Genomic DNA, 26446 nt, shown 5'->3' with positions numbered 1-26446 from the left:
TTTGATCTTTTATCCCCCCCATTATTTTTGGCTTTGTCCATATTTCTTAAGCAAAGACATTGAGAGGTATAGGCCTTCAGGACATCCTGGATATTAAGTTGGTGTGGTAGTTTGAATACTTGAAAATGTTGTCAGATATTACAGACCCAAAGAGTGTTAAAAAAAAAAAAAAAAAAAAACAGGAAGACTCACTGGTATTTCTCACATACTGGCAATGCATTGTGATGAGCTGCTATAGACAAATCACCTAGTTCCTTTTCAGTCAGTCTGTACACCTCCTCCTGATCTACCTCAGACTGATCAGACATGCACTCCCCAGGTTAACCAAGGAGCAGCAGGCCATGAAAACTAGACTACTCTGCTCTAAAAAAGCTTAAGACACTCAAATTTGGTCAAGATCAACACAGTTCCTGCATACTCTGTCAGAAATATTAGGAGAGCATATGGCTGTAACTGAGGAAATAAGAAGTTATGTACTTACCATAACGTTCCATGTTTGTTGTCCATCTCACCTTCATTCAATGCTGGTTGGGTTCGGAACCGAGCATCGGTTCCAACTCGGCCTAATTCAAAAGCTCGAGAGGTTCCACTGGCTCGAGGCTATGCCCTATCCCATGATGCTCAGGGAAGATTACCCAGATCTTGTTTGCAAGAGAAAGCATAAATATCAAATAACAATAAACAACTTGTCTAAATAAGACCCAAAATGGAAACAGAGACGTCATAATCCAATTATAGATATAGTAATCCGCCCGATTCTCCAAGAGCGAAGGAGGAGGAAGGAGGGTGGGAAGCAAGAATGAAAGCGAGATGGACAACAAACATGGAACGTTATGGTGAGTACATAACTTCTTAATGTTATGTTGTCCTATCTCACCTTCATTCTATGCTGCTTGGGACAGTGTCCCTAGCACCTTCTTTCTGGGGTGGCTCAAGGGAATAAACTCTTCAGAACAGTGGCCCAATGGAAGCCCTGTTTTGGGAGGCCATGTCCACTTTGTAATGAGTGATAAAAGTATGAGGCCTTACCCATGTGGCTGCTGCACAAATCAAATCCAAAGGGAGCCTGGCCTGGAAGGCAGAGGAAGTTGCAATAGCTCTTGTGGAATGGCCCTTCACCTTGCCTGACAATTCTGTTTTGGGAGCGGTATGTGAATGAAATACAATCTGTGAGCCATTTTTACTGTGTTACTTTAGAGACTGGTAATTCTTTCTTTTTTTCTGAGAAGGACACAAATAATTGGTCCAATCTTCTGAAATCTTTAGTGCTATGCATGTAGAAGCGCAACTGCCGTAATCTATATTCTGCCCTATTGCCATAGTTTGGGAAGAACACTGGTAATTTGATAGACTGGTTTAGATTGGTCTCTGAGCACACTTTTGGAAGAAAGGAAGGATTAGTAAGTAAGGAGACTCTGTCTTTGTGAAAAAATATGTAAGGAGGCCGTACAGAAAGAGCTTGAAGTTCTGATGCTCGTCTAGCGGAGGTAATGGCCACCAAGAAAAGTGTCTTCCATGACAAATATTTTATGTCACAATGATGCAGGTTCAAAAGGGGACAAAATTAAGGAGGATATAACAAAGTTTAGATCCCATGGAGTTGAAGGTTCTCTGGCTGGAGGTTTCAGCAAGAAAGTCCCTTTTATAAAGGCCTTACAGAGTTTGTAGGACATGATTTTTTAGCCGCATTTCCCCAATGTGAAAGTTAGAAATAACAGCTAGCTGGACTCTAATTGTAGCTGCTGCCACACCCTCGTTAAAAAGTTTAGCGAGAAATTCAAGCACAGCTGTAATGGGGGCCATAAAGGGATCTATATTGTTTTTGCAGGCCCAGTGTAGAAATCTTTTCCATTTGCTAGAGTAAAGATTCCTGGTAGATGGTTTATGAGAAGAAATCAATATATGTCTAACTGCCAGGGAGATGCCATAGAGTCTGGCTATCTGTGGAAATGGAGCAGCCACGCTGTAAACTTTAGGGTCTGGATCAATGGATGGAAATTCCCCAAGTGGGTCAGAAGGTCTGGAACTGGGTCCAGGATCCATAGTTCCTCCTGGAGATGGGTCCAGAGAAAGGGGAACCAAATCTGTCGAGGCCAGTATGGTGCAATGAGAATCAAGGTGCTTCTCAATGTGTTGGCTTTCTGAAGGACCTTTGGTATGAAGGGAAAGGGAGGGAAGGTGTAAAGTAGTCCCGGAAGCCAATCATGTACGAGCGCATCCCTCATCAGAGCAAAGTAGCTGTTGCACTTGGCGTTCATGTATATGGTGAAAAGGTCACAGCAGCGCTGGCCCCATTTGCGGAAAATCTCTTCCGCAACCTCTTGTTTCAGGGACCACTCATGAGGCATCAGAATAGCTCTGCTGAGTTTGTCCGCTATCAAGTTGGATTTCCCCAGGATGTACATTGCTGTCAGAAAACGTTGAGAAGAGACAGCCCATTGCCATACCCATTATGCCTCCTCACATAGTGGGTAGGATTTGGTTCCTCTTTGTTTATGTACCACACTACTGACATATTGTCTGTCTGAACTGCAATAGTTCCTATCGAAAGAGAGTCCTGGAATGCTTGCAATGTGTACAGCACCCCTCTCATCTATAGGACATTGATATGCAAGTGGTTCTTCTATTCCCGCCAGATGCCTTGGACAGTCTTTCCCGGATAATGCTCCCCCACCCAATCTGAGAAGCATCCGTGGGCAGTGTGGCTGTTGGTTGTGGAAAAATGAAAGGGTGACCTAAAGTTACCTGAGTCGTTTGAAGCCACCTTCCTAAGTCCTTCCTGCAGGACTCTGTGATAATTATCTTGTATGACAGTGGTAGTTCTTGCATGGACCGATGGGAAAAAAGTAGCCATTGAAAAATTCTCATGTGCAAACGGGCAAGAGGTAGTAAAATGATTGCAGCTGCTATGGTGCCCAGAACCTGCAAGACAGTCTTCGCCTGAGCTTTTCTTTTGGATAGTAAGCTCTTGATTTGACAATGTAGGGACTGAATCCTTTCAGGGGTAAGTTTGGCCAACATTTCCCTTGAGTCTAATTGTGTGCTTAAGACTATAAGATGCTGTGAAGGTAACAAGGCAGATTTTTTGAAATTTATTGTAACGCCTAGCTTGGCACAGATGTGAATGGTTTCGTCCCTTGCTTGAACTAGTTGATGCTTGGAGGTGGAGGTTAGGAGCCAGTCATCTAGGTATGGAAACACACAAAATCCCAGATGCCTCAAGTGAACCGTGACCACTGCCATGCATCTGGTGAACACTCTGGGGGGTTGTAGTGAGACCAAAGGGCAGGGCTCGAAACTGGTAATGACTGGCTCCAGCTGAAAGCATAAATGTCTCCAGGATCACCTGTCCATTTTTATGTGGTAGTACGCATCCTGGAGATCTATTGTGCATATCCAGCCACCTTTCCCCAAAAAGGGTAATACTGACTGCAGTGTCACCATCCGGAATTTGGATCTCTTGACGGACTTGTTTAATCTGCTAAGATCCAAAATGGTTCTCCACTCCCGTCTTTTTTGCAACTAAAAAGAACATTGAGTAAGTTCTGGATCCAGTCTGGTCAGCGGGGACATTTTGGATGACTCTTTTTTTCTAACAACTTTTGTACCTCTAATGTTGCAAGGTCCCTTTGGGTGGAATATCTGGGAGGATATGTTTTTCCAAAGGGGGAGAGGAAAAGGGTATGTAATAACCTCTGGATATGAACATTTGTACCAATTTCTCTTGTGTGATTTCTAGCCAGGCGTTTGGGTACAATGACAAGCGTCCCACAACCGCCTCCAGAGATGGACAGGTGGGCCTCCATTCAGGAGCGCTGAAAGGGCTTCCCAAGGAAAGAATCCCTGTCACCCTGGTTCTGCGGACCCCCTCTGCCATGAGGTCGGCGTCTTCCATTGTCATTTCCCCTTCTGCCCCTGGGGGAAGAGTCACCAAGTGCACCAGGTAATACTCTTTGGGATTTGCGGAACCCATTTTTCCTCCTCTCTGACCTTTGGGATAAGGTCTAGTGGGGGTGGAAAAATGGACCCCTACGGCAGACAGAGTTTTTTCCTCCTGTTCACACCTGGTCAAGGTGTCTCTAACTTTGGGCCCGAACAATGATGAGCCATCAAAAGGGGCATTAGTGAAGGAAGACTTGAAGGGTTCAGCAAAATTACATAGATGCATCCAGGAATGTCTCCTTAACGAAATTCCTGTAGCTGCTGCCCTACTCGCTCCCTCGGCTGCATATCAAATCAGCTGCATGGAGGAGTTAACCACAGAGTTTAGGGTGGAGAGCTGAGAGGAAACTTTATCTGAAACTCTAGCAGCTACAGTACCCTAAAGGGTCTCTCCTAGCTCCTTCAGGAGAGCCCTTCGAAGTCTCGCAAAATGGGTCAAGTAATTCAGCGATCAAAGCATAAATGGGTACGCTTTCCATACCTGTCCATTGTCCGAGAGTCTTTATTCGGTGGATGAACAGACAAGGAAGTTTCTGACAATTCCTTCTTGGTGGCCGGCGCCACCACCATAGCATCTACTGGGACACTTTTGGTTAAAAATTCTTTTGTCTGTGGATGCTGTCATGAATTTTTTAGGCCTCTTCAGAACAGGCTCCACTGTATCCGGAGAGCCTTACGCCTTTTGAGCAATAACATTCATTAATTGTTCAAAAGGTGGAGACACCCAAGAGGCAGTAGGGCGAGACCCAAAAGCTTCCAGGTATACTGACTCGTCCTCGGAAGGATTGGTGGGCTTCCAGCCACCCCTCTGTTTCAGAATCTCCTGGCTGTCTGCAAAGGAGACATCTTCAGAGGGGGAGCATGGGAACCCTTCCGAATCATCCAGGTCAGTGTCTGAGGTGATAGACTCATCCGGGGAGTCTATGTGCTTCCTCTTACACAATCTCTTCCAAGGGACCTCCACAGAGGGGTACACTGGGGAAGTTTCGAAAGAGATAGTCTTGCCCTCAGGGCTTCCTGGGGCTCAGGGTCTCTGCGCTTGGGGGGGGGGGGCAAAGGTACTGAAACTGACAGAGGTGCTTTTGGGGGAAGAGTTCTTGAATCCGAGAATGGAGCCATGGGAGGTGACAGCATTCTCTCCATCAGCTCAAAATCCCCCTCACCCCACTCCGAGGAGGTCCCCGGCTCCGAAGAACCAAAAGACCAGCCGAGTGGTTGGCTCTGAAGCCGATGTAGGAGCGGAGCTCAACCGTGTTGAAGCCCTGAGAGGTAGAACTGGCTTGGTCAACTGTCCGATCCAGCTTCCCTCCCCGGACCGGATGGGAGAGTGTCGGCTCCTAGACTCCCCAGATTCCAATGGAACTGAGGTAGTCACATCATATGTCAGAACCGATGATCCTGTTGGAGGTCTCGGTTCCAACGTTTCCACTATCAGGCCCAAGCCCTCTGGCTCCGAAGCCACCGATTGGGTCGGAGGAGGAATTGAAGAAGGCGATGGTGCCTTAGTCGGCTCTGGTTCCTTATGGGTTGGAGTCAACAGAATTTTTGCAAGTGCCGGTGTATGAAGTAGTCTCCTCACCATTCGCTCCACGTCATCGGACAGGCTCCTGGAGGAACAGGAGGAGAACAAAGGTGATCTCGCCCTTTCTCGGAGCGGAGAACTCAAAGTCAAAGTAATCAGCTTCAAAACTGGAGACAGACTCCTGACATGAAACTGTATTGGTTCTGTAACTACAGATGGAGCTGAAAAGGTAGTCTTTTCGGATCCAAGAGCCCTTGGTTCCGAGTTTGGTGATTTAGAGGTTCCAAAGCCAAATCCGAGGCTAGAAGTTGTTTTTCCCCGACTTCTCAGATTTCAAGGAAGAAGGGGATACTGAAGGAGGTTTGGAGATCTGAGACCCTTCCAAAGCCTCTGAAAAGGGAACCTTCAGTAATCCTCTCACAATCAGTTCATTCTTGCATTCAAGAAGTACTCTGCTGCTGAAAGCATGGCAAAAAGTACAAGATTCTTGCAAATGGAGGGCACCTAGGCAATAAACACAACTGGTGTGCCCATCTGTAAGAGACATTTTTTTACTGCATTTGTCACATTTTTTGAACCCAGACTGTTTTGGTTCCTTCTGATCCTTAGACATGTCTGTAGCAACAAGGAAAACAGAACCAATCTAAAAAAAATTTCTGAACTTTGTTACCTCACAAAGTAAACTTAAAACAAGCAATTTCCTACACTAGACGGGCAAATCCAACAAAAAAAATATGTATCTATATATATATATATATATAAACAACTACAGCTTCAACCAACAAGCTATCAATGAAAAACTTACGCAAAGTCAAGGCAAAAAAACACTACACTAACTAGATTACAGAAAATTTCTTACTTGAACAACACACAACCAACATGCAGAAGGGAATACTGAAAAAAGAAATGGATCCTCCTCGTGACTAAAAAGGGGAAACAAGAAAAGGAACACAACGGAAATGCAGGGAGGTGGACCTCTAAGTTAAACGGGCTGATAGGAGCCCTCTAACTTAAACAAGCTCCTTAATGAGAGGGAAAGCTCTCTAACTAAAACAAGCTTGTGACGAGGGATAGGGAACTACGACAATACAAACAGGGAGGCCTGACGAGAAAAAGGATGATGGCCAACAGCACAAAGGGATGGGAACACAGACAAAAGCCCTTAAGAGACTAACTGATGCCTAAACAGAGTTTAACTATCAAACATTTAACGTTTATAACAAAATATACAAAAAGAGGAAAAACTTAGCCAAGAGCCACCCAGAAGTCACCTGATCTGCTTCAGCGGCAAACGAGATCTGGATAATCTTCCCTAAGCATCATGGGATAGGGCAAAGCCTCAAGCCAGTGGAAGCTCTCGAGCATCTGAATTAGGCTGAGTCGGAACTGAGCCAGCATACAATGAAGGCAAGATAAGACAACATAACACTGATTCTTTTGAGATGGGACAAAACATACAAATTGCCTAGACACAGTAAAGCCTTATAAATTCAATACTATTGTGTGCCAAAAAAAAATAAATAAATAAATAACTTAAAACAATCACTAGAAAATGGAAATCAAGATCTAAACCAACTGTAATCAAAGTATTAAATATTGATAAAAGAAACAATCTTTAGAAAGGGAAAGTGCAAATTACATAAAAACAAATGGAATTTATAAGAAAAATATATGCAGAATAATGTTAAGGAGTAGTCAGATTTAGGGAAGACATAAATTGAGTAGTTTATGTAATGTTGGACAGAAAAAAAGGTGTTAAAAAGAAGGAAAAATATATGTAATGCATAATGTATGTAATTGAAAAAATGCTAATATGGTTTATTTCTTTTCTATTAATATATGTGTGCACCCTTATCTTAAGTAATAATTTAAAAAAGGCTTGTAACCTGTAGTCCAAACTTTCGATGATCACTTCTTAGCCCAAAAAGTTATACTTAATGCAAAAGCTATCTTGCAGGTTCTTAGACACTTTAAGGACTCCTTCCCTCTAAGATGGACCTTATTTTAACTACGGGCATATTTCATGCCAAGTTCGCGAAAATGCGAAACAATGGTTATTGGCCTGGGTTGATGCTCTCATAAACCCCTCGTTTTTTCATGGGATGTTCTCATAACCCTGAATGAAGGCATTTCCCTTAAAGTGGTTCCATTTATACAACTCCATATACTGAAATAAATTTAACTCAACTGCTCACCTAATAGTGATCACAAACCTAGATTCCCTTATATCTAAGATGGAAGGTATGCCTGGAAATCACAGTATACAGGAATGGTCTTGTAATGAAAATGAAAAATTTTCAAGCAATAGATATGGCACAGGACAGTCTTTGCTGGGTTAAACGCAGTCATACAGATACTTTTGGATACCACTTAGGATGGGACAGGCATTTTGTGATGTCTTTAAACCATGAGGTGCTGCATACAGTTTTCTGTCTCCTAACAGAAAGTGAATATTCCTTGGATAGAAGGTGGACCAGGTGTCCCCAAGATCAGAAGATATGGTTTAGCAAGACACTTATCCTATACTTTCATATGATTTACTATGAGTGATGAGGCTTTTTCATTTGATATTACAGACACGTCTGTTATTTTTCATGGACACTACTGAGCAGCGTCATGGAGTGTCAATGACTTAGGACTTCTGGAGTCTACATTGTATTTTATTAAGAAGTGGACACCAAGCAAGTACTGGTTTCCATTCAGGGTGGTACATTTGTTAATAGCTATAACTATAGTCCCTGTGAAAAAGTCCACTCAGACAGTAAATTCTTTCATTAGGCTACTCCATTTTTTTAAAAACAGTAATCTCCCCTCTTAATACTGGCTGGCTTGATTATAAACACCTTGCACCTCTACACAGATAAGTATCCCATAACACGTTCTTCAAAAAACTTCAAATACTTAAGAGTCCAGAGGTGTCTTGGACTGAAAGGTTAATGTGCATGCTAAGAAATCTACTCAAGAATCATAAATGGGATATCATTTTCATAAGCTCCAGGAGGGGTTGCCCCCTCCCCCCCAGTCTAATTGGGACTTTTAGAAAGCAACTCTCCCCATGAAGCAAATATACTAATAAAATCACCTTGCTGGTTAGCTTTTATGAAGAAAAGGTATAATCACTAATTTTACACAAGGAATTAAAAAACAGGTGCAAGTTATTTTGTGCTAGAAAGGCTGTGGTACACCCTGTTCTCCATACTGAGTATTTAAATTGTTTAGCAATACGTCCACAAATGGCAAGTAGAAAACCTCATTAAAGTTGCTTGGCTCAAACCAGATGCTTTTTTCTTTATGTTAAATATATTCCCTAATCAACTTCCAAGAAAACCATAATCTATACAAATTTGTTACTGGTTCCTTCATCAAAAGAAGATGGGGTACTCAACTGGTCCCCCCTATTAGTATATAATAACCAAACATAATATAAGAATCCTGAGTGTTGAACTTACTCAGAAATACATACAGAACCTGGCAGAACGGATGACACTTACGAGATGCTGTCCTAACTACAGAAAGATAATGTTGGATAAACAAGGAATAAGAAAATATTAAGGGGGCTTCTAAGGAAAATATTAAGAATAAAAGGGGACAGCACCTCCCAATTACTGACTGCCTTATGTTATTATCTCCTCCACCTCAGCATTATATGGGTTAAAGTTGCAGGATATCACATGGGAAATGAATATACACTTTTCCACCAAAGATGGAGTCCTCAAAGCTCACCCGGTGGAGAAAACAGACAAAATGTACAGTGGCTTGAAGCATCTCCACCTCCCACTGCATCTTATGGGGGTGTCACACCCTGCACTCCATTAACTAGTAGAATCAGCTGGTCACCAGACCTTGGAGCAAGTTAAGTAGCTTTTGATCCATTGCCCATTTTGACCAAAAAGACTTTAATGAATGTCCTCAACAGGCCACACACCATGGGAAAGACATGCTTTACATGGCAAACTAGCTGTTCGATAAGTTGTACAGATGTTCTTTATCATGTTTCAGTCTCAGATGTGTCATTTATTAATTTCCGTACACAGGTTTGTGTAGTTTCCATTTGTACATCGCAACTAATCTCATTTTAAAATACTAAATTAAATTAATTAATAATGTGAGAATAAATTGCAATTATTTGAGAAAATATAGTATGAAAGATTGAAAAAACATGATGTTAAACACTGAATAAACTAGCTCAAAATCATAACATAGAAATGCATGGTGGAAGAAATCATATTTCAAAACCAAATTTGCATTTTATTATTAGTGCGCTTTTATCTGCCAGCTCTGTGATAAAGAGGAATAAACTTCACTACAGCCCAGATGATGCAAGTTCAAGTAATGTCTCAGGTGCTGGAGGAGCTGAGCAGGGAGATGATGCGAGTGACTACCCGATGGTGGCTTACCCATCATGAGGGAACAGACTGATGGATTTTGTCACTGACTACACTCTCATCCAAGAAGCAGAGGCTTTTCTGGTGATGATACCTCACAGACCGAGGGATATAGGCTTGGTCCACCCAGTTGGACTCTGTAGCCTTCAATGAGTAAGTGTTTGAGAAGGAACCTAACATGTGTAACAAACAGAAATTAAAAACAGTACCAGCGTTCGGTGAAACAACGAACTATAATACAACTAAAGAACGTTGATCCTCACAATTAAATACATCAAAATTAAGCCGATGTTGAAAATTGAAAATAAGTTAATTATTTGTTTACACTCATTTGGATTTTTATTTATTTATTTATTTTGATTTTTTAAAGATTACTACATTATATTTTACGTGTAATAAGTTTACAGACAAATCTATGTCAGTGTATTAGTTTATAGAATTATACTTAGTATTTTTATGACAATAGCATAATTTTTTATGATTATATGCATCATTTATGGTACTATGGGCATTACAAGGAACTCATACTCCTTTTTGATTATACTGTGTGTATGTTGCTTTAACATTGCGCATTTTGGCGCCAATGAGTTTATTGAAACGTTACTGCAACATTTTAATGGTGTTCTGATGAAGCTCGCACTGCAACGAGTGAAAGCGCTTAACTTTTTGGATAATAAACACTGATTTTATTTTATATCGGCCAGTTTCTTACATTTTTTCCATTTTTGTTGTGACCTTGCTTTGAGGTTGGCGTGTCAAGAACATGTGTAACAGGGATGGCAGAGTAAGGCCTCACTCTTGTAAAAGTGTGAGGTTTTATATAAATTTAGCATCTACAGCAAAATCCCCTGATGACTGACTGGATGATGACCTCCACATCTTTCACCCCATATGGAAGAAATGGATCAACTGATTGTGGAAGATCGACAGCAGACAGGGAGCAAGGGATATAAATCACCTATAAAAAAAGTCTGACTGACCTTAGCACTGCACCTTACAATTTATGCACTGAAAACGAAGGTCATTTATAAGAGTCCCAGACTGTTGCTGACTACTGTTACAGAATTAATCTTTTCCACTGTAGAAAGCAGTATAGATCGTCAAGACACACTACTGACACCCAAAGTTTCGGGGCTCACCTTTTTTCAACAGAGATAGGGAGGACTTTCACCTGTGATATCAGACACTGGGGTTCAAATTATGACCAATACACTGCAGTATAAGAAAGATGTATATACATAATGTCTCTGGAAGCAAAACTCTCATGCACAAGCACTCAAAACAACAATCTAGTTGTTAGAAAAACACTCTACACAGCCCACACATAGACCTACTTATGCTGAAGCACATAAATGCAATATTCCCAATCCCCAAAGACTGCCAGACATTCCACCTGTAAAAAATGTCCTTAGCAAACTCAAAAGCACCCAAACACTAACAACACTTAACATTACACGTGCTACCACATTAAGTGGCACCTAAATACAAAGCCCATAAGGCAAACCAATACACTACCCAGGATTCTAGTCAAAGGAGACTCCATTGTACAATATACTGATGCCCCACTCACCAGGCTGAACAAGGAGAAATGACAATCAATTGCCTACCAGGGCAGCAATCCAGCGAGTTACATATTCACTCAAGACACTGTACCACAGAAAACACCTCACCAGACTATATCGAGAAACATTATGCAGCTCTCGGACTATGTGTCAAAGACACTGGTATGTACCTTGCATTGAGCAGCATTCTACCATTACCAAGGAAGATACCACAATATGAACAGAAGATGATTGACTAATAATTGGCCTAGTTTCTGGTGTCATTCTAGAGCATTACAGAACCTGTAAGCATGGGGGGACATAGTTAACAAACCATATTGCTTGGCCACGGAAGGTCTGCACCTGTCCCTTCTAGTTTTTCACATATTGTTTACAACATTGTCCTCCTCCATACAGCTTTTTTTTAAGCAATGCCAGATTGACAGACCTTCATCAGCATGATGCACTTGAGTTTCTCCACATCCAGATTACCATGGAGAAAGTCCCATATCATATACTAGCAAGCTACAGGTCACCCTCTATGCCTCATGAAACCCATGGCTCAAAATAACACCTATTAGAGACACTCAGCATTCAACCAAATACCATACTCATGGGGGATTTAATTATCCCTCTGTAAACTGGGAAACCTACCTGACTCCAAATTTGCAGGCACAGAAATTTATAGACTTTGTAAATATAAACACCCTGGACCACATAGTGCAGATGTCTACCAGAGGTGCAAATATATTGGACCTGGTACTCACATATGTGGGAGAACGCTGGGTCTGCTAGTCTTTAGCATCTATTTCTCAGACGTCAAAAATAATGTCAAGAGCCACTGGCTGACCAAGTTTGCAAGCTGCGAGCTATCATAGAACACCCCCCCCCCCAAAGACACTAACATTTTATAAGAAGGTTTACCACAGACAAATTACTGGTGTCAAAGCCACGGCTTAAATTTTAATGCCAAGAAATGCATAAGAGTACTTTTGGTAAGTCTGCCACCCTGGGGAAAATAGCTCAGCAAACAGCAGTTAAAGCATGCCGTAACATACACTTCTTAAAACAACCTCTAAGGTAAAATAGTCTGTGGGATGCATTTGGGCTGCATGGCTAGGCTAATAAAAGCCCCAGTGGTCATTAACATAGTGTATACCTATGTACCTATTAGAGAACTGGGTGAGGCATAAAACAGGCCTGAGTGGTGGAGGGCTAGCATGCCTCTTTTAAAGGAGGGGGGGCTTCAACTACTGCTGCATCACTTCCTCATCGAGAATGGTAAGAAGAGACAGCATGGCAATCAGCGTTTACCAAGAAGTGCACAAATGCTAAAGCAGCTGTATCAATTGGGAGATGTGCAATGTGTTGGTGCTTCCAAATTACAAAACCTTCTGACATCCAGAATGATACTGTACTAAGGACATCACAATCTCCCACTCAGACAATAAGTATTCCCTACAACTAGAAGGATGGTAAGTGGCCTCGGTCTGGAGTTAGGCTATGTCCATTAGTGGGGATGAAGAAAGGCAGTAGGACAGCTGTCGGCTGGCTGCTGTCCCTGGAGAATAAAAAGAAGAAAAATTAACTATAGACTCACTAAGAAAATCAGCAAAGTTACTACAGCTATACAATACAGCAGGAAAAAATGGATGACAAATTCAGTTCATTCCTGCACTATCACCTCCTCCAGAAAGTACAGTTGTGTACCTACCATAAATGTAGATGTTCGAGTGTATTCACTGTTGCAGTCATTACAATTGGGTTATCCTGCTGGCAGGCTACCCGCAGTCGGCCTGAACTCCAAAGTCTAGATCCGGCGTCGGTTGCTGGCGCCTCCTCTGTGACGTCAGTGCGCCAGGTGTATAAAAGATGCAGCTGACGCCATTTTCTTCAGTTTTTCTTGCCCCAGATGTCAGGTGCCCTCAAAAGGGTAGGCTAAAAATATGTCTATAAAGCATGCATGCACCAAGAAACATGTTTCCTTCATCTACAAGCAAATACACCACATAGGTTGTATAGAATAGAGAAGTACAGATAAGGTCCAGCAAAGATAAGGGGGATGGTGGTGGGTAACCTGGACTGCAACAGTGAATACACTCGAACATCTACATTTATGGTAGGTACACAACTGTACTATGTTCATCGTGTTTCACTGTTGCAGTCATTACAATTGGGTTGAATCCCAAAGCTAAGGCTGGGAGGCTGGAACTAAATAGAATTAGGAGCAGCTATGAGGCCCTGCAGGACTGCAGTGGCAAAGCCTGCCCTGGATTTGGAGTAGAGTGGTAAGTGGTAGTGCTTTGTAAAAGTGTGCACTGAACTCCAGGTTGCAGCCTCTAAAATGTCTTTGGTTGGCACTCCCATGAGGAAGGCTGCTGAAGTGGCTGCTGCTCTGGTTGAATGTGGCCTAATGCCCTTAGGCACTGATTTGCCATGTTTGAGAATAGCATAAACAAATGCAGTGACCTATCCACTTTGAAATAGTCTGTTTTGTGAAAGATTTTCCTTGTGATCCTTCAGCATATGCTACCAGTAATTGCTCAGTCTTTCTGAAAGCTTTGGTTCTGTCCAAGTAGAAGCGCAGTTGTCTACATATGTCCAAAGAATGCAGAAGTTTCTCACCCTTATTCTGTGGGTTTGGATAAAAGGTAGGCAAATGAATAGTTTGGTTGAGGGCCACACTGGACACTACCTTAGGCATAAATGTGGGGTTTATCCTTAGAGAAACCCTATCTGGATGGAAAATGATAAAAGGTTCCACAGCCATGAGTGCCTATAGCTCTGAGACTCGTCTTGCGGAGGTTATTGCTAGGAGCAGAGCTGTTTTCCATGATAAAAATTTTATATCAGCTGTAGCGGCTGGCTCAAAAGGAGGCAGAGTGCGTTTTTCCAAGACATAATTGAGGTCCCATGAAGGTATTGGTGATCTCCTTGGAGGCTGTATGTTTTTGGCTCCTCTGAGGTACTGCCTTAATAAAGGATGAGAAAAAATAGGTGGCTCTGTATTGTAATGAGCTGAAATGGCAGAGGCATGAATCTTAATTGATGAAAAAGATAGGCCTTTGCCCACATCTCAGTTAAGTATTGCAAAATTGGAGGGATATTTGGAACAATCATGTCAATTTCTTGCGCCTGGTTCCAAGCACAGAATCTCTTCCATTTTTCTGCATAAGATTTTCTGGTACTGGGCCTCCTGGCCTCCAAGATAACATCCATCACCGCTTTAGAGAGAGGGGTGTTTTGAAAAGCTACATTATCCGCCATGCTGCCAGATTTAAAGTCCTGAGTTGGCTGTGCAAGATCTGATTGTTTTGTTGGGTAAGTAAGTGAGGAATTTGAGGTAATGTCCATGCTGGGCATTGAGTCAAGTTCCTTAGGATTGGGTACCAGTGCTGGCGGGGCCAGTCTGGGGCTATCAGTATCATTTTTGGTTTCTCTTGTCTGACCTTTAGGAGTACCTTGGGGAGAAGAGGCAGTGGGGGAAAGGCATATACTGTTAAGGTTTTCCAACTAAAAGATAGAGCATCCACTTTCCATGCTTGCTTGTGATATGTCCTTGTGCAGAATCTCTGTAGTTGGCAGTTGTGAGGGGGAGGCAAATAGAACTATGTCCGGGCATCCCCAATTCCTTGTTATGTTGAAGACTTGTGGATCCAATTTCCAGTCGTGGGGATCCATGAGGTTTCCGCTTAGTTCGTCTGCCAGAGTATTTATCTTTCCTGGCAGGAATTGTGCTTGCAGATGTACTTGGTAAGTCAATGCTTTGTCCCACAAAGTCATGGCTAGTCTGCAAAGGGGGTAGGAATGTGTGCCTCCCTGCTTGTTTATGTACCACATGACTGTAGTATTGTCTGTCTTTATCAGTAGCTGTCCTGGATGAAGTAGGTCCTTGAAGGCTGTTAGGGCATTTTGAACAGCTAGCATCTCTTTTTGATTGATATGTAGATGCATTTGGATTGCGGACCATGAACCCTGAATACATCTTCCTGATATGTGGGCCCCCCAGGCATAATCCGATGCATCTGTTGTCAATGTCTGCCTGGCTGGGGGTATGGTGAATGGCTGCCCTTTATTGTGGTGACAGGCCTTTGCCCACCATCGAAACTCCTGTTGCAGGCAGGGAATGAGTGTAATTATTGTTTCCAGGCTGTGGCAATGTTGAGTCCAAACACTTTTTAGATACTATTGTAGTTTCCTCATATGCAGTCTTGCATATGGAATTAGAAGAATGCAGGATGCCATGAAGCCCAAAGCCTGCAGAATTTTTCTTGCAGTTAACTGGGTGTTTGTTGCCAACTTTTTGAAATAAGTAGTCAGCTGCCTTTGTTTGTCTGGCGTGAGATAAGCCATCTGGGCAGTTGTATTTAAGCTTGCACCCAGGAATATTATCTCTTGAGAGGGTACAAGTTTTGATTTCTTTTCGTTTACTGTGTACCCTAGGCATGTTAATAATCTTTTTACAAATGCCAGATGCTGTAGTAGTATATCCTTGTTCTCTGCTTGAATAAGGCAGTCGTCCAAGTAAGGATATATTTGTATTCCTCTTTGCTTGCAAAATGCAATTACTGGTGCTAGGCATTTTGTGAAGACCCTGGGTGCAGTAGATAAGCCAAAGGGCAGTGCAGAGAATTGGTAGTGCATTGAGCCAGCTATGAATCTGACGTATCTTCTGCATGAATGTCTGATTGGGACATGCAGGTATGCCTCTTTTAGGTCTAAAGTTACAAGCCAAGCCTTCTTGCCCAGCATGGGCAGAAGCTGCTGCAGAGTCAACATTTTGAATTTTGGAATATCCAGGAATGTGTTTAGAATAGATAGGTCCAGTATTGGCCTCCAGGCTTTGTCCTTTCTGGGCACCAAGAAAAGTCTTGAGTAAAATCCTTGTCCCTGCTCTTGCTGTGGTACTTGCTGAATGGCCCTCATGCCCATGAGGGATGAAACTTGCTTTTGTGCCTCTGCCCATTGATTTTTTGGTGGGTCTGGCATACCGTCTGCCCTTGGCAGGGTGTGAAAGTGGAACCTGTAACCTTGTGACACTATGTTCATGACCCATTTATCCTGGGTGATTAGGTGCCAGTTTTGAGAAAAAAGTGCTAGTTTTTCCCCTAAAGGAGCTGCCAGAAGATAAGTGCTTGGTGCTGGCAGGAGGAAGTCATTGGGACTGCTTTATGTATGGCTGTGATTGGTCTTCTCCGCTTTTGGAGGTATTAGCACCCCATTGTGTAGACCTGTGTGAGGCTTGGGGCTGGGATCTGCCTCTAGGGCGTCTGTATCTGCCTCTTTGTGACCTGTGACACTGGAAAGGACTAATTCTTTGTAGGCCAGTGTCTGCTAAATCTTGGAAGCTGTACCTGTAAGAAATCCTTGACTGTTTGCATAGATTTGGCTTTGTCCTCCATTTTCTGCAAGACCTCTTCTGCTTTAACACCAAACAAGGTATCATGCTGTAATGGAGCATCTAATAATTTTGCTTTAACATGATCAGGCAGATTCTGTTCCTTTTACCAAGCATGCCTCCTAAAGACAGAACCCTTAACAGCGGCTCTGCAGGAGGCCTCCAAAGAATTAAAACCACATTGTAAAGTATGCTTTCCAACTTGTTCAGCTGCATGCAATAAATCCTGCATTTCTTTATTTTCTGCACATTCAGAATTTGTCAACATTTTCTGTTTAAGCAGTGACGTAATGTATTGCTGATATTTAAGCATATGAAACTGACAATTTAAAGCCCTTATAGCCGAGGTAGCAGGAGTGTAAATCATTTTTCCCCATCTGTCCAGTGCCCCGGAATCTCTGTCAGAGGGGGGAGGGTTTTTTGTAGTGGAAGCCTTGACCCCCTTGGGACCCTGAGAGATAGTTTCTTGGTCAGCAGCAGCAGGGTTTTTAAAAATAAATTTGTGGGAGTCTGGAACCCTGTAGCATCTGTCTGGCTTAACAGGAGCTGGAGGTAAGGAGTCAGGAGTCAGACTGGACTCTGAAAATACATCATCTACAATGTCTAGCGCAGGTGGAATAGCCAGGGGCCTGTGCTGAGGCAGTAAAAGAAAGTCTCTGAGCCTTTTCTTAGATTCTGAATAATCTTGGCTCTCTCAGTGGAAATGCTCCCTCATGGTATGCAGTATTTCCCCAAAAAAATAATCCTCAGGAAGAGAAGCTGAGGGGATAGATTCTTCAGCATCCGAATCCTCATAAGGAGGACGAGTGTATTCCTGATCAGAAGAGGAATCAGACGAAATGGAAACCTGATCTGAAGATTCATATTCTACCTCTTGCCTAGGCCTCTTGTCAGGAGGGGGATGAGAACCCCTGATCAAAGTAATCAGGTCTTCGGCCATTTTGAGCATCTATTTTTTAGGCTTGGAGGCCTGTCCATGGGGCTGTTGTACTTGTTTCTTTGTCTTTAAAGCTGCTTTAGTCTTTGCCTTTGAAGCTGAAGTAGTTTTAACATATAAATGCGTAGGCTTGAAACCGCCCTCAGAAGCCGATCCCTGCACAGTGGCTCCAGACCCATCTGAGGGAAAGGTTTCCGAAGGTCCAATACCTTGAGTTTCTGTAGGCCTGGTTGACTCCACGTGGGAGTCAGTATCGGCCTGCGGCTCTAAAGTAGCAGTCATCAGAGGCTGCAAAAGAGCCTCACTGAGAACCGGCGACTGGCCTAGAAGAAGCCTCGTCGTTGGTTTTGGACCTCGGATGCCTGTCCTTCTCTTTTTCATTGTGTTTTTTTGTAAACTCCGGTAGTCGGCTGTTCCGATGGCATTATATAATTAAATCTTCTAGCAAAGTAATGAAATGCAAAATCATACCGAAGCTTAATAGTGCGTTGGTTAAATCTAGCACAAAACCGACAACTAGCAAGGTCGTGGTCAGGGCCTATGCAAGGAATGCAGTAAGAATGAAAATCCTTACGGTATTTGCTTCCCACAAGAAATGCAATTATTAACTTTTTCTAACATCAGTCTAGAGCAAGAAAAAAGTTTCCCCAACACGGTACTTAGCTTTTAATGAAATTCGAACTTGAAAATCTCAGGAGTCGGCCGACCGGCACTTGCAAACTGCTTTTGCTTCGGGCACCATGCGCCAAGAAAGACTGAAGAAAATCGCAACTTTTATACCCCTGGCACACTGACGTCAGGGAGGAGGCGACAGCAACAGACGCCGGACCTAGACTTTGGAATTCAGGCCGACTGCGGGTAGCCTGCCAGCAGGATAACCCAATTGTAATGACTGCAACAGTGAAACACGATGAACATCAGAAGTTCAGGCTAGCACCGTGTATAAAATAAGAATTTATATGTCAGAGGAATTTTCAGTGTCACAAAACAGAATAAATTATGCTACTAAGATGATTCCTAAATTTGAAAGAGAAATTCTGTACGTGCCAAAGAATTAGTTACTTACCTGTGAAACGCATTCCTTTCAGAAACTGAAAAAACTTGAGCGTCTGTACTTGGATGGAAATCTACTGGAGCAGATGCCATCAGAACTACCATCAACTTTAAAGGAAGTGAAAATCAATGACAACAACCTGAAGAGAATTGATGAATCCAGTTTTCAAGGTATTTATGAAATCACAATAGTTGTTAGCTGAAATGCTTGTAAATCATTTTTCTCTTCTAGCCATAATAACCACATATATACTCCCTTTCAGATTACATTTTCCTAATTAATCCTGTCTTCTACAATACCCCATTTCACTTCCCATGGTAATGCTCTATGTATAAGAAGCTTTAAGAGAAAGAAAGTTTTTTTATAAAACAGGCTACACTGTATACTACAGCATAGTGCTACGATTTTTTTTTTCTGTCTCTTCTACTATCTTCAGATATGAATGTAATTTACAAACTGACATAAGGTAGCAAAGACTTAAAGGAATGCATGGGTAAACTGGCCCTCTGCCAATCTGCCCATACATGTGTGCATGTTGTGTACACCTAATGCAACAGAATGGCATATTATCTAGGGTCATGTTCTGTGCCTGTTATCAACTTTGAGTACAGGAGTAGGCTCTGGCTACCCCTATTCCTGAAACTGATAAAGCAAGTATAAAGAGTGAATAAACAATGTAGCTTTTGAAACTTAAATCTTGCTAGGGTAGGTAAACAGTATGACTTCAAACCACATCAGAAGCCAGCAGACACAACATTGTTACCACCTTAGACAATGCCCAGCAGGAGAAGTTTCTAGACTGCAGTATGTGAAAAGGTATACATGGGACAGAAATACTCAGCACTCACCCAATACCAGAAAATAATTACTTGCAGTTATATTTCAGCCTTGGCCGATTTGAAGACCAAAAGTAGGCAACTCAAATAGTGATTGGGAAGGGTATGGGGTATGGTGTGGAAACTATAATACAGAAGAAAAGGTGTACAGTGGAAAACTCAAAAACAGGTGCAGGCAGCATCTGAGTTCTGACAGGATTATAGAAGACATACATCTAGTAACGACATTGGCAGCAGACTAGCGTAACTAGGTCAGAAAGGAAGGAAAGAGAACCTGGCAACTACTAGGCAGAGCACAACTGAGAACAAAGTTTATGTGGCCACACAAAGAAAACCGATTTAAGTAGAGCCTAGGCTGCAATAACACAAGATTAATTTAGTGACCTGGGAATAGGGATATCAAAAATGCCTATTTTTTACATAAATTCTACTATAACAGGAGTAAAGAAAACAATTTTTTAAGCCTAGGAGCTTCTGTCTCATGGATGAAAGGATGAGTCTCTTTCCTCAGGCAGAAGTAGACATTTATGTAAACAAAATGCAAAAATGTATTTAGGCAGTAAAAATGATACAAAATGTCATGTGAATTTGCCTGGGAGACACAACCTGCTAATGCTTATAGCCAGTGTGACCAAAGTGATTGGTTTTCTTTGAAACTGCAGAATCTTCAGCATTAATGGCTCAGTTAAGTGTATGTGCACTCTTCATGAGTATTTCCACATGCAGCTCTCTGTATCAAGTGCAATTTCCCTTAAGAGAACACAGAGACCCCAGTCAGTCCGGGACTAGTTTCTCCCCCTTTCTCAAGATCCCCAATAAGACTCCCCACTGGCACAGCTACAGAGTTGAGATCTCAGCCAAGACCTCCAGCACCCTCTCTGTTCAACCAGTGCTTCATGTCCCTGCCCAAGTAGCTGACACACACACTCTTTGAGGTTTGATTTACACACACACACACACACACACACACACACACACACACACACACACACACACACACCTACCTGGGAAAGCTGGCACAGGTTTACTAGCTATGCCCCCTTTTGCCCAGACTATAAGGTAGTTATCACTACCACCAGCCAGCTCCTTGACAGCTACTTTAAGGCCCAAAGGGTGTCCAATCTTACTGTGTAATAATACTATTAATACAAATGGTAGTTTCACCAAGTGCAAGGCTATCAGCAGTGACCCACAGTGTCACCAAATAAATATGCAAGTACTTTCAGAACTTAAATATCTCTAGACAGATCAGCCACAATGACATGTTTAAATATATTTATTATTAAATAATAAAAGAATAAGATAATACTAAATATAAATTTACAGTGACATTAGAGTTCAAAATCACAGGAAATATTTAAAACAACATTGCAACATAGTCTCAAATAAATGAAAAAAATATCTAAACTAAGCTTTACTATATTTCTGACTATATCTAAGAGAGTTACTATTCCCTAGAAACTTACTTACAGAGCAAGGCAGATGTGGTGAATAGATCTTTTCTAGTTATTGTTGTCAAGTCAAAGAAAGAATAAAGAATGCTGTGTCTATCAGAGTTATCAAATTAATATCTCAAATATTACTGCTGGGCTAGCTTGCAGAATGACATAATTTCTTGTCATCTGACTCTATCCCAGGTGAAACCCCCACTGCTGGAATCTAGCAGTATTTAGCATCTAGCTGTGAAAATACATAAATCTCAGATCTTTGAAAAGATGCTGGAAGTCATAATCCCATTCCTTCACATTTCAAAACTAGTAATTACTTCACACTAAAGAAAATGCAGAAAGTTCACTAGTTTTAGACAATGTGTCTCCTTGCTACATTGAAACTGAAAGATAACATATTTTTATGACCTATCCATAAAGTAGTTTAATTTCAGTTATTTTTCTGAAGTTTTGCTGGACTGAAGTTAACCTCCTGTTTTCCAGTTTCCACTGTTAAAATATATACATATGAACAGATACAATAGTGCATGTACATTTCTGTTCTATTCCAGTACGGCACTCTGTGGATACATCTTTAATCTCAGTATTTTACAAAATACCTTTTTTTTTTAACACACGTCTGTACAGACCAGGTTGATATACACACGACATACAGTTCTAATACATTTGTAACACAAGCATCTTGTATAGATCATATTGATATTCACAAATGACGACATATAATTATTTACAAAATTCCAGATAGCTGGGCTGGCAGTATTTCTCTTTGTCACACCTACGTCAGATTTCTTCCAGTTAGTATGAACTCAACTTTAAGTTTCTTCCTGTAAAAGACATTTTTTAGGGCACTAGACAATCAGTCAGAGTCAGTAAAGAAAATGGTAGACAGGAACAGTGAAGTAAGCATACGAAATCTCAGCAAAAGCCATGAGCACATGTTGCCTCTATCTGGTTAGTGTTAAGGGTTTTAATGACACGTAATCAGATGTTGCCTTAGAAATTAAAATCAAGACTGGCTTAGAAGGAAAGCCAATAAAATACCACGTGAATTTTTTTAAATGACAACTTAAACCATCATCTCCTAAGCAGTTTATAATGGAGTTTTATTTATTCATTTTCTGATACTTGTTTTATTCATTTCAGGGCTGTGGGATATCAAGTAACTTTCATGGCAGTCAGTACGTATGTAAAGAAGAGTTGTAAATACACACACACACACACACACACACGAAATTTTGATTTTTTCTAATTCACCTATAAGCATGTTTTTGGAACGTGGGGAAAAACAGAGCAGCTAGCAAAAGCTCACTTGTATACAGTGATGGAATGCAGACTCAACACAAAAGGAACCCTAACCAAGAACTGAACATGCCTTCTCAAAAAGAAGAAAACAGGAAAACTATTTAGCAATTCAAAATTACATTTCACTGTACTTCTGGGGTGTAAAGCTACCTTGAGAATCAGAAAAAAGAATTCACAGAAGTTGTTTTGGGAGACATATCCTATGGGAATAATTAGAAAGAAAACTATTTTAATTAAGTGACCAGTACTTTCCATTACTGTCCTGACTAATGTACACACTAACATAGATTATGCAGTATATGCTAAGCTTCTTCTCAAGTGCACGCCGAGGTAGACTGTGTGATATACATCATACTTCTTTTAATACACACTAACATGGACACTGTCATACTTGTAAATTTCATGTAGTTTACACAGTGAGGTAGTTTAGGGGCACATGCCATGTACTTCAGGAAGTTCTTTTTTTAATGTGTCCTTCAACAGTATAGACATATTGAATACAGCATGACAGGAATCTACTGAGCACTATATCCCCAAATGAGTAAAAGAATTGTTCTGACTTAACTCCAAGATGTAAAAATTAAAACTGAATGCAGTCCTTATGAAGGGATTTGACTGCTCAGACTGACTGGATACATTACTCAATGGGAACTGAATAAGCTGAAGTATTAATTAGCTATGCGAGTCAAAAATTTGAAACAGAAGAGTGAAACCCGATTAAGAATGTCAATATCTTAAATACCAGTGGTAATTATGATGCAATAAATAAAATACTTATGAAAATGGTCAGGGAACAGGATAACATCTTCAAAGCATCAAATATGTCTGCTCACTGAGACGTTTGGCATTATTAACTCCAAAACACAGTGGTAAGACAATAACAAACAAGTAGATTCCCCAGAAATTTTGGGAAACCAATAGAAAATAGAAACACTATTTAGTTTTAAAAACACTACAATCATACAAATGTGTTTAGATAGAATAAAGTATCGAAATTATATTTTCTTATCAAATCTTCTAGACCTACCTATAAAGCCATCTTGATTTCAGAGGTTGAAATAACACATTTTTTTGAATTGTCATCAGAAAAAAGGAAACAAAAAGTATAAATTTAACATTATCAATAAATAGTTACAACTCAGCATAATACACAATAAATGTGACTGCAGCACTAATTTGTGCAAATTTCAGATTAAGCAATAAAATAGATTAAAGTGCTATAAAGAAGTGAAAGCACCATCTCTTACATAAATACAAATGTAGAAGCTGCTGCCACAAGTAACATTTCAAATTTACAAAAAAGTTCTATGGGACTGACAGCACATTTGGTACTTTTTTGTTTTATACCCAGGGTCAAAGAAAACCTAACTAACCTCCTATCAACCATGATATGCCAAATGGTGACATGAAGATGATTCTTTTTTCGGCTTTTCCCAGTTAGGGGTTGCCACAGTGGATCACATGTCCGCTCATGACTGGCAGTAGAGTTTTACGGTGTCGAGTTGCCAGCCTGGCACCCAACCTTCCACAGAAGGCACACACTCATGCCTAGGGCCAATTTAGAGTGTCCAATCCACCTACAGCATGTCTTTGGGGTGTGGGAGGAAACCGGAGCACCCGAAGGAAACCAACGCAACCACAGGGAGGGCATGCAGACTCCACACAGAAGACACCCCAGCCGAGGATTGAACAGGAGAACCTCTTGCTGTGAGGCTAACCGCTGCACCACTGTGGCCGCCCAAATGGTGACATGAAGATAATCCCCAAATATTCATATATTGGGGGAGACATCAGTTCCAAACAAATTTAGGCCTATCAGTTTGACCAACATTCTATGTAAAACTGTGGAGGCAGCCATAACAGTGTTTACCCAAAATAACATAGTGGGCCTACTTTTTTTTAACTAAGGAACAGCATGGGTTGATTAGGAGAAATCTGACTTGGCTTCTTAATTTTACGGCATTCTTTAAGACATAACAGAAACACTAGATAAATAGATAAAGCATACTGTTCACCTTGACCTTGTTAAGGATTTTGATCCTACTATTCTACATAAATTAAATGACAAAACCATTCCATGTCAATCTATATGCAATTCAACAGCCATAATAGTTACGCAACCAAATGCAACAAGTCAGGATAGGGGGGTTACCTCTCTGTCACAAAAAGGGTTATCAAACCTATTCCAAAGGGCTTCACTGGTCTCAAACAAAACAGTGGAAAACTGGCCGTGGATAAATAAATATGCTGATGACTGAAAACTGAGTAAAATATTTTTTTCTGTAAAAGATGCTGTAGTTCGCCAAGACTGCCAAGGGAAAAAAACACACCTGTTGCAATTATAATGATCTCACCTTTAATGTCAGTAAATGTGGCATTGTGAGACTTGGCATAAATTATAATTACAAAATAAATGATCAAATCATACAAAGATACCACTATTACAATCCTGGAACATTAGTAGACAAGTTAAGGTTCTACCAGTAGTTTATCTACTAAAGTTAGGAAAACACATTCTATAGCCGATCTAGTTCAGAAGGCCCTATCTAATCATTCTAGGGTGACCACTGTACTACGTTATACCTTGCCGATCACACACATTACTGAAAACAATGCTGCATTTTTCAGCCTCTGAACAAGCCAAATGAAAAAACTTAAAAGGGTACAAAAATCCCTAAGTAGGAAAATCATTGGACTGGAAATGATATGAACACTTGAACTATACAGATTTGCTTCAACAACTGTTATATTCTTGCTCTTACAGGCTACTTTTAGGTGTCCTCAGCATGGCATACAAAGCACTGTCTGATCCTGCACAATTTGAGTGTCTATGCCTGGAACACATCACTTGGGGGGGTAACACAGTATTTCTTAAACTAATACTAAAAATAAAATATCAGAAAAAACACATTATAAAGCATGTTCCAGGACTATGGAATAAGCCTCTCCTTACAGTTAGAAGGCTGTCATTAACATACTTCAAAAAATAATTTTGATATCTGGGGAAGTAGGAAATACCAACATGAGGTCACAACAGTCAAGCTTATGAATGCTAGTAGGTCATAGGCTTGGCAAGCAAACCTAGGACCCATGCTGAAATTTAATACAGGAACCATGCTGTTATTTTAATGTACACACTGAAGCAGACCAAATGCACTGTGTTAGTAACCTAAGATAAAGGTTCCAGTCTATAACTGCACAAAGAACAAACTGCCAATGCATAAAGTAGTTCCAGCATGAAGTGTGAAGTGGTGCTCTGCTTTGTTTACTGAAACATCATTTTTCTTGACAACTTACATTTGGACCTCAGTAGTTACCTTTTCCAGAGTTACCTACAATTTTCCATCTACTTTAGTGCTCGTGCATAAGGAGTACAGCATTTAACTTCATGTTTTGCTACTGCATGACTTTCTGTTTTGGGTGGCACAGTGGCTCAGCAGATAGCGTTCTCTAGTTAGATTCACAGCTGATGTGCCTTCTGTGCAGAGTATGCATGTCCTTCCTGTATTTGCATGGGTTTTTCTCTGAGTGCTCAGATTTCTTCCCACAATCCAAAGACAAGCACTAGGTAGACTGGACACACCAAGCTGGCCATCGGTGTAAGCATGTGTGTAGTATGGAAGAACAACTGGGGCAGGCCTAGCCACCCGGCAGTGTGATCGTTGCCTCTAGAGGATTGTCACTGTTGAAATGACACCCTAACCCCATGTGGAATAATTGGAAAAAGGGACTATGGATGGATGGATTTTCTGTTTTCTTAAAGATGTGAGCCAATGTGCTTTGTTTTTCTCATAAATGTTTTGACATAACTGCACATTGAAGACTATTTTCTCTTTGTTTCTGCAAAAGGCTTCACCCAAACACCTGTCTCACACACACACACACACACACACACACACACACACACACACACACACACAGTGTTCCATGCATTTGTTCTAATTTTAGAGTTTACTCCTTTGGTCTACATGCATTTGGTGTAATTTTAGTTTGTATTACACTGATGCTTATTTCATACAGCACTGCATTTTTGACAATGTAAATTTAGCTTTGTGATATTAGTGTAAATAAATGTTATGTT

At 41.1% G+C, this 26446-nt stretch overlaps 1 protein-coding gene and 1 long non-coding RNA gene across 3 annotated transcripts in view; one reads left to right on the top strand and one right to left on the bottom strand.

Annotated features, from left to right (window-relative positions):
• Positions 1 to 26446, bottom strand: part of LOC122806742 — a 1208783-nt gene that overhangs the window by 1023200 nt on the left and 159137 nt on the right. The gene's annotated exons all lie outside the window — the stretch shown is intronic.
• The window catches only part of ECM2 (extracellular matrix protein 2), a 374664-nt gene that overhangs the window by 274852 nt on the left and 73366 nt on the right, over positions 1 to 26446 (top strand). Inside the window, exon 6 of the mRNA XM_044077415.1 lies at positions 18814 to 18949. Within this exon, the coding sequence (XP_043933350.1) occupies positions 18814 to 18949 (136 nt within the window). The remainder of the gene's footprint in view (positions 1 to 18813; positions 18950 to 26446) is intronic.

The sequence above is a fragment of the Protopterus annectens genome, chromosome 7.part0 (genome assembly GCF_019279795.1).
Source record: "Protopterus annectens isolate FY-2018-M chromosome 7.part0, PAN1.0, whole genome shotgun sequence".
Lineage (NCBI taxonomy): Eukaryota > Metazoa > Chordata > Ceratodontiformes > Protopteridae > Protopterus > Protopterus annectens.
This window is presented reverse-complemented; position numbering and strand designations above follow the sequence as displayed.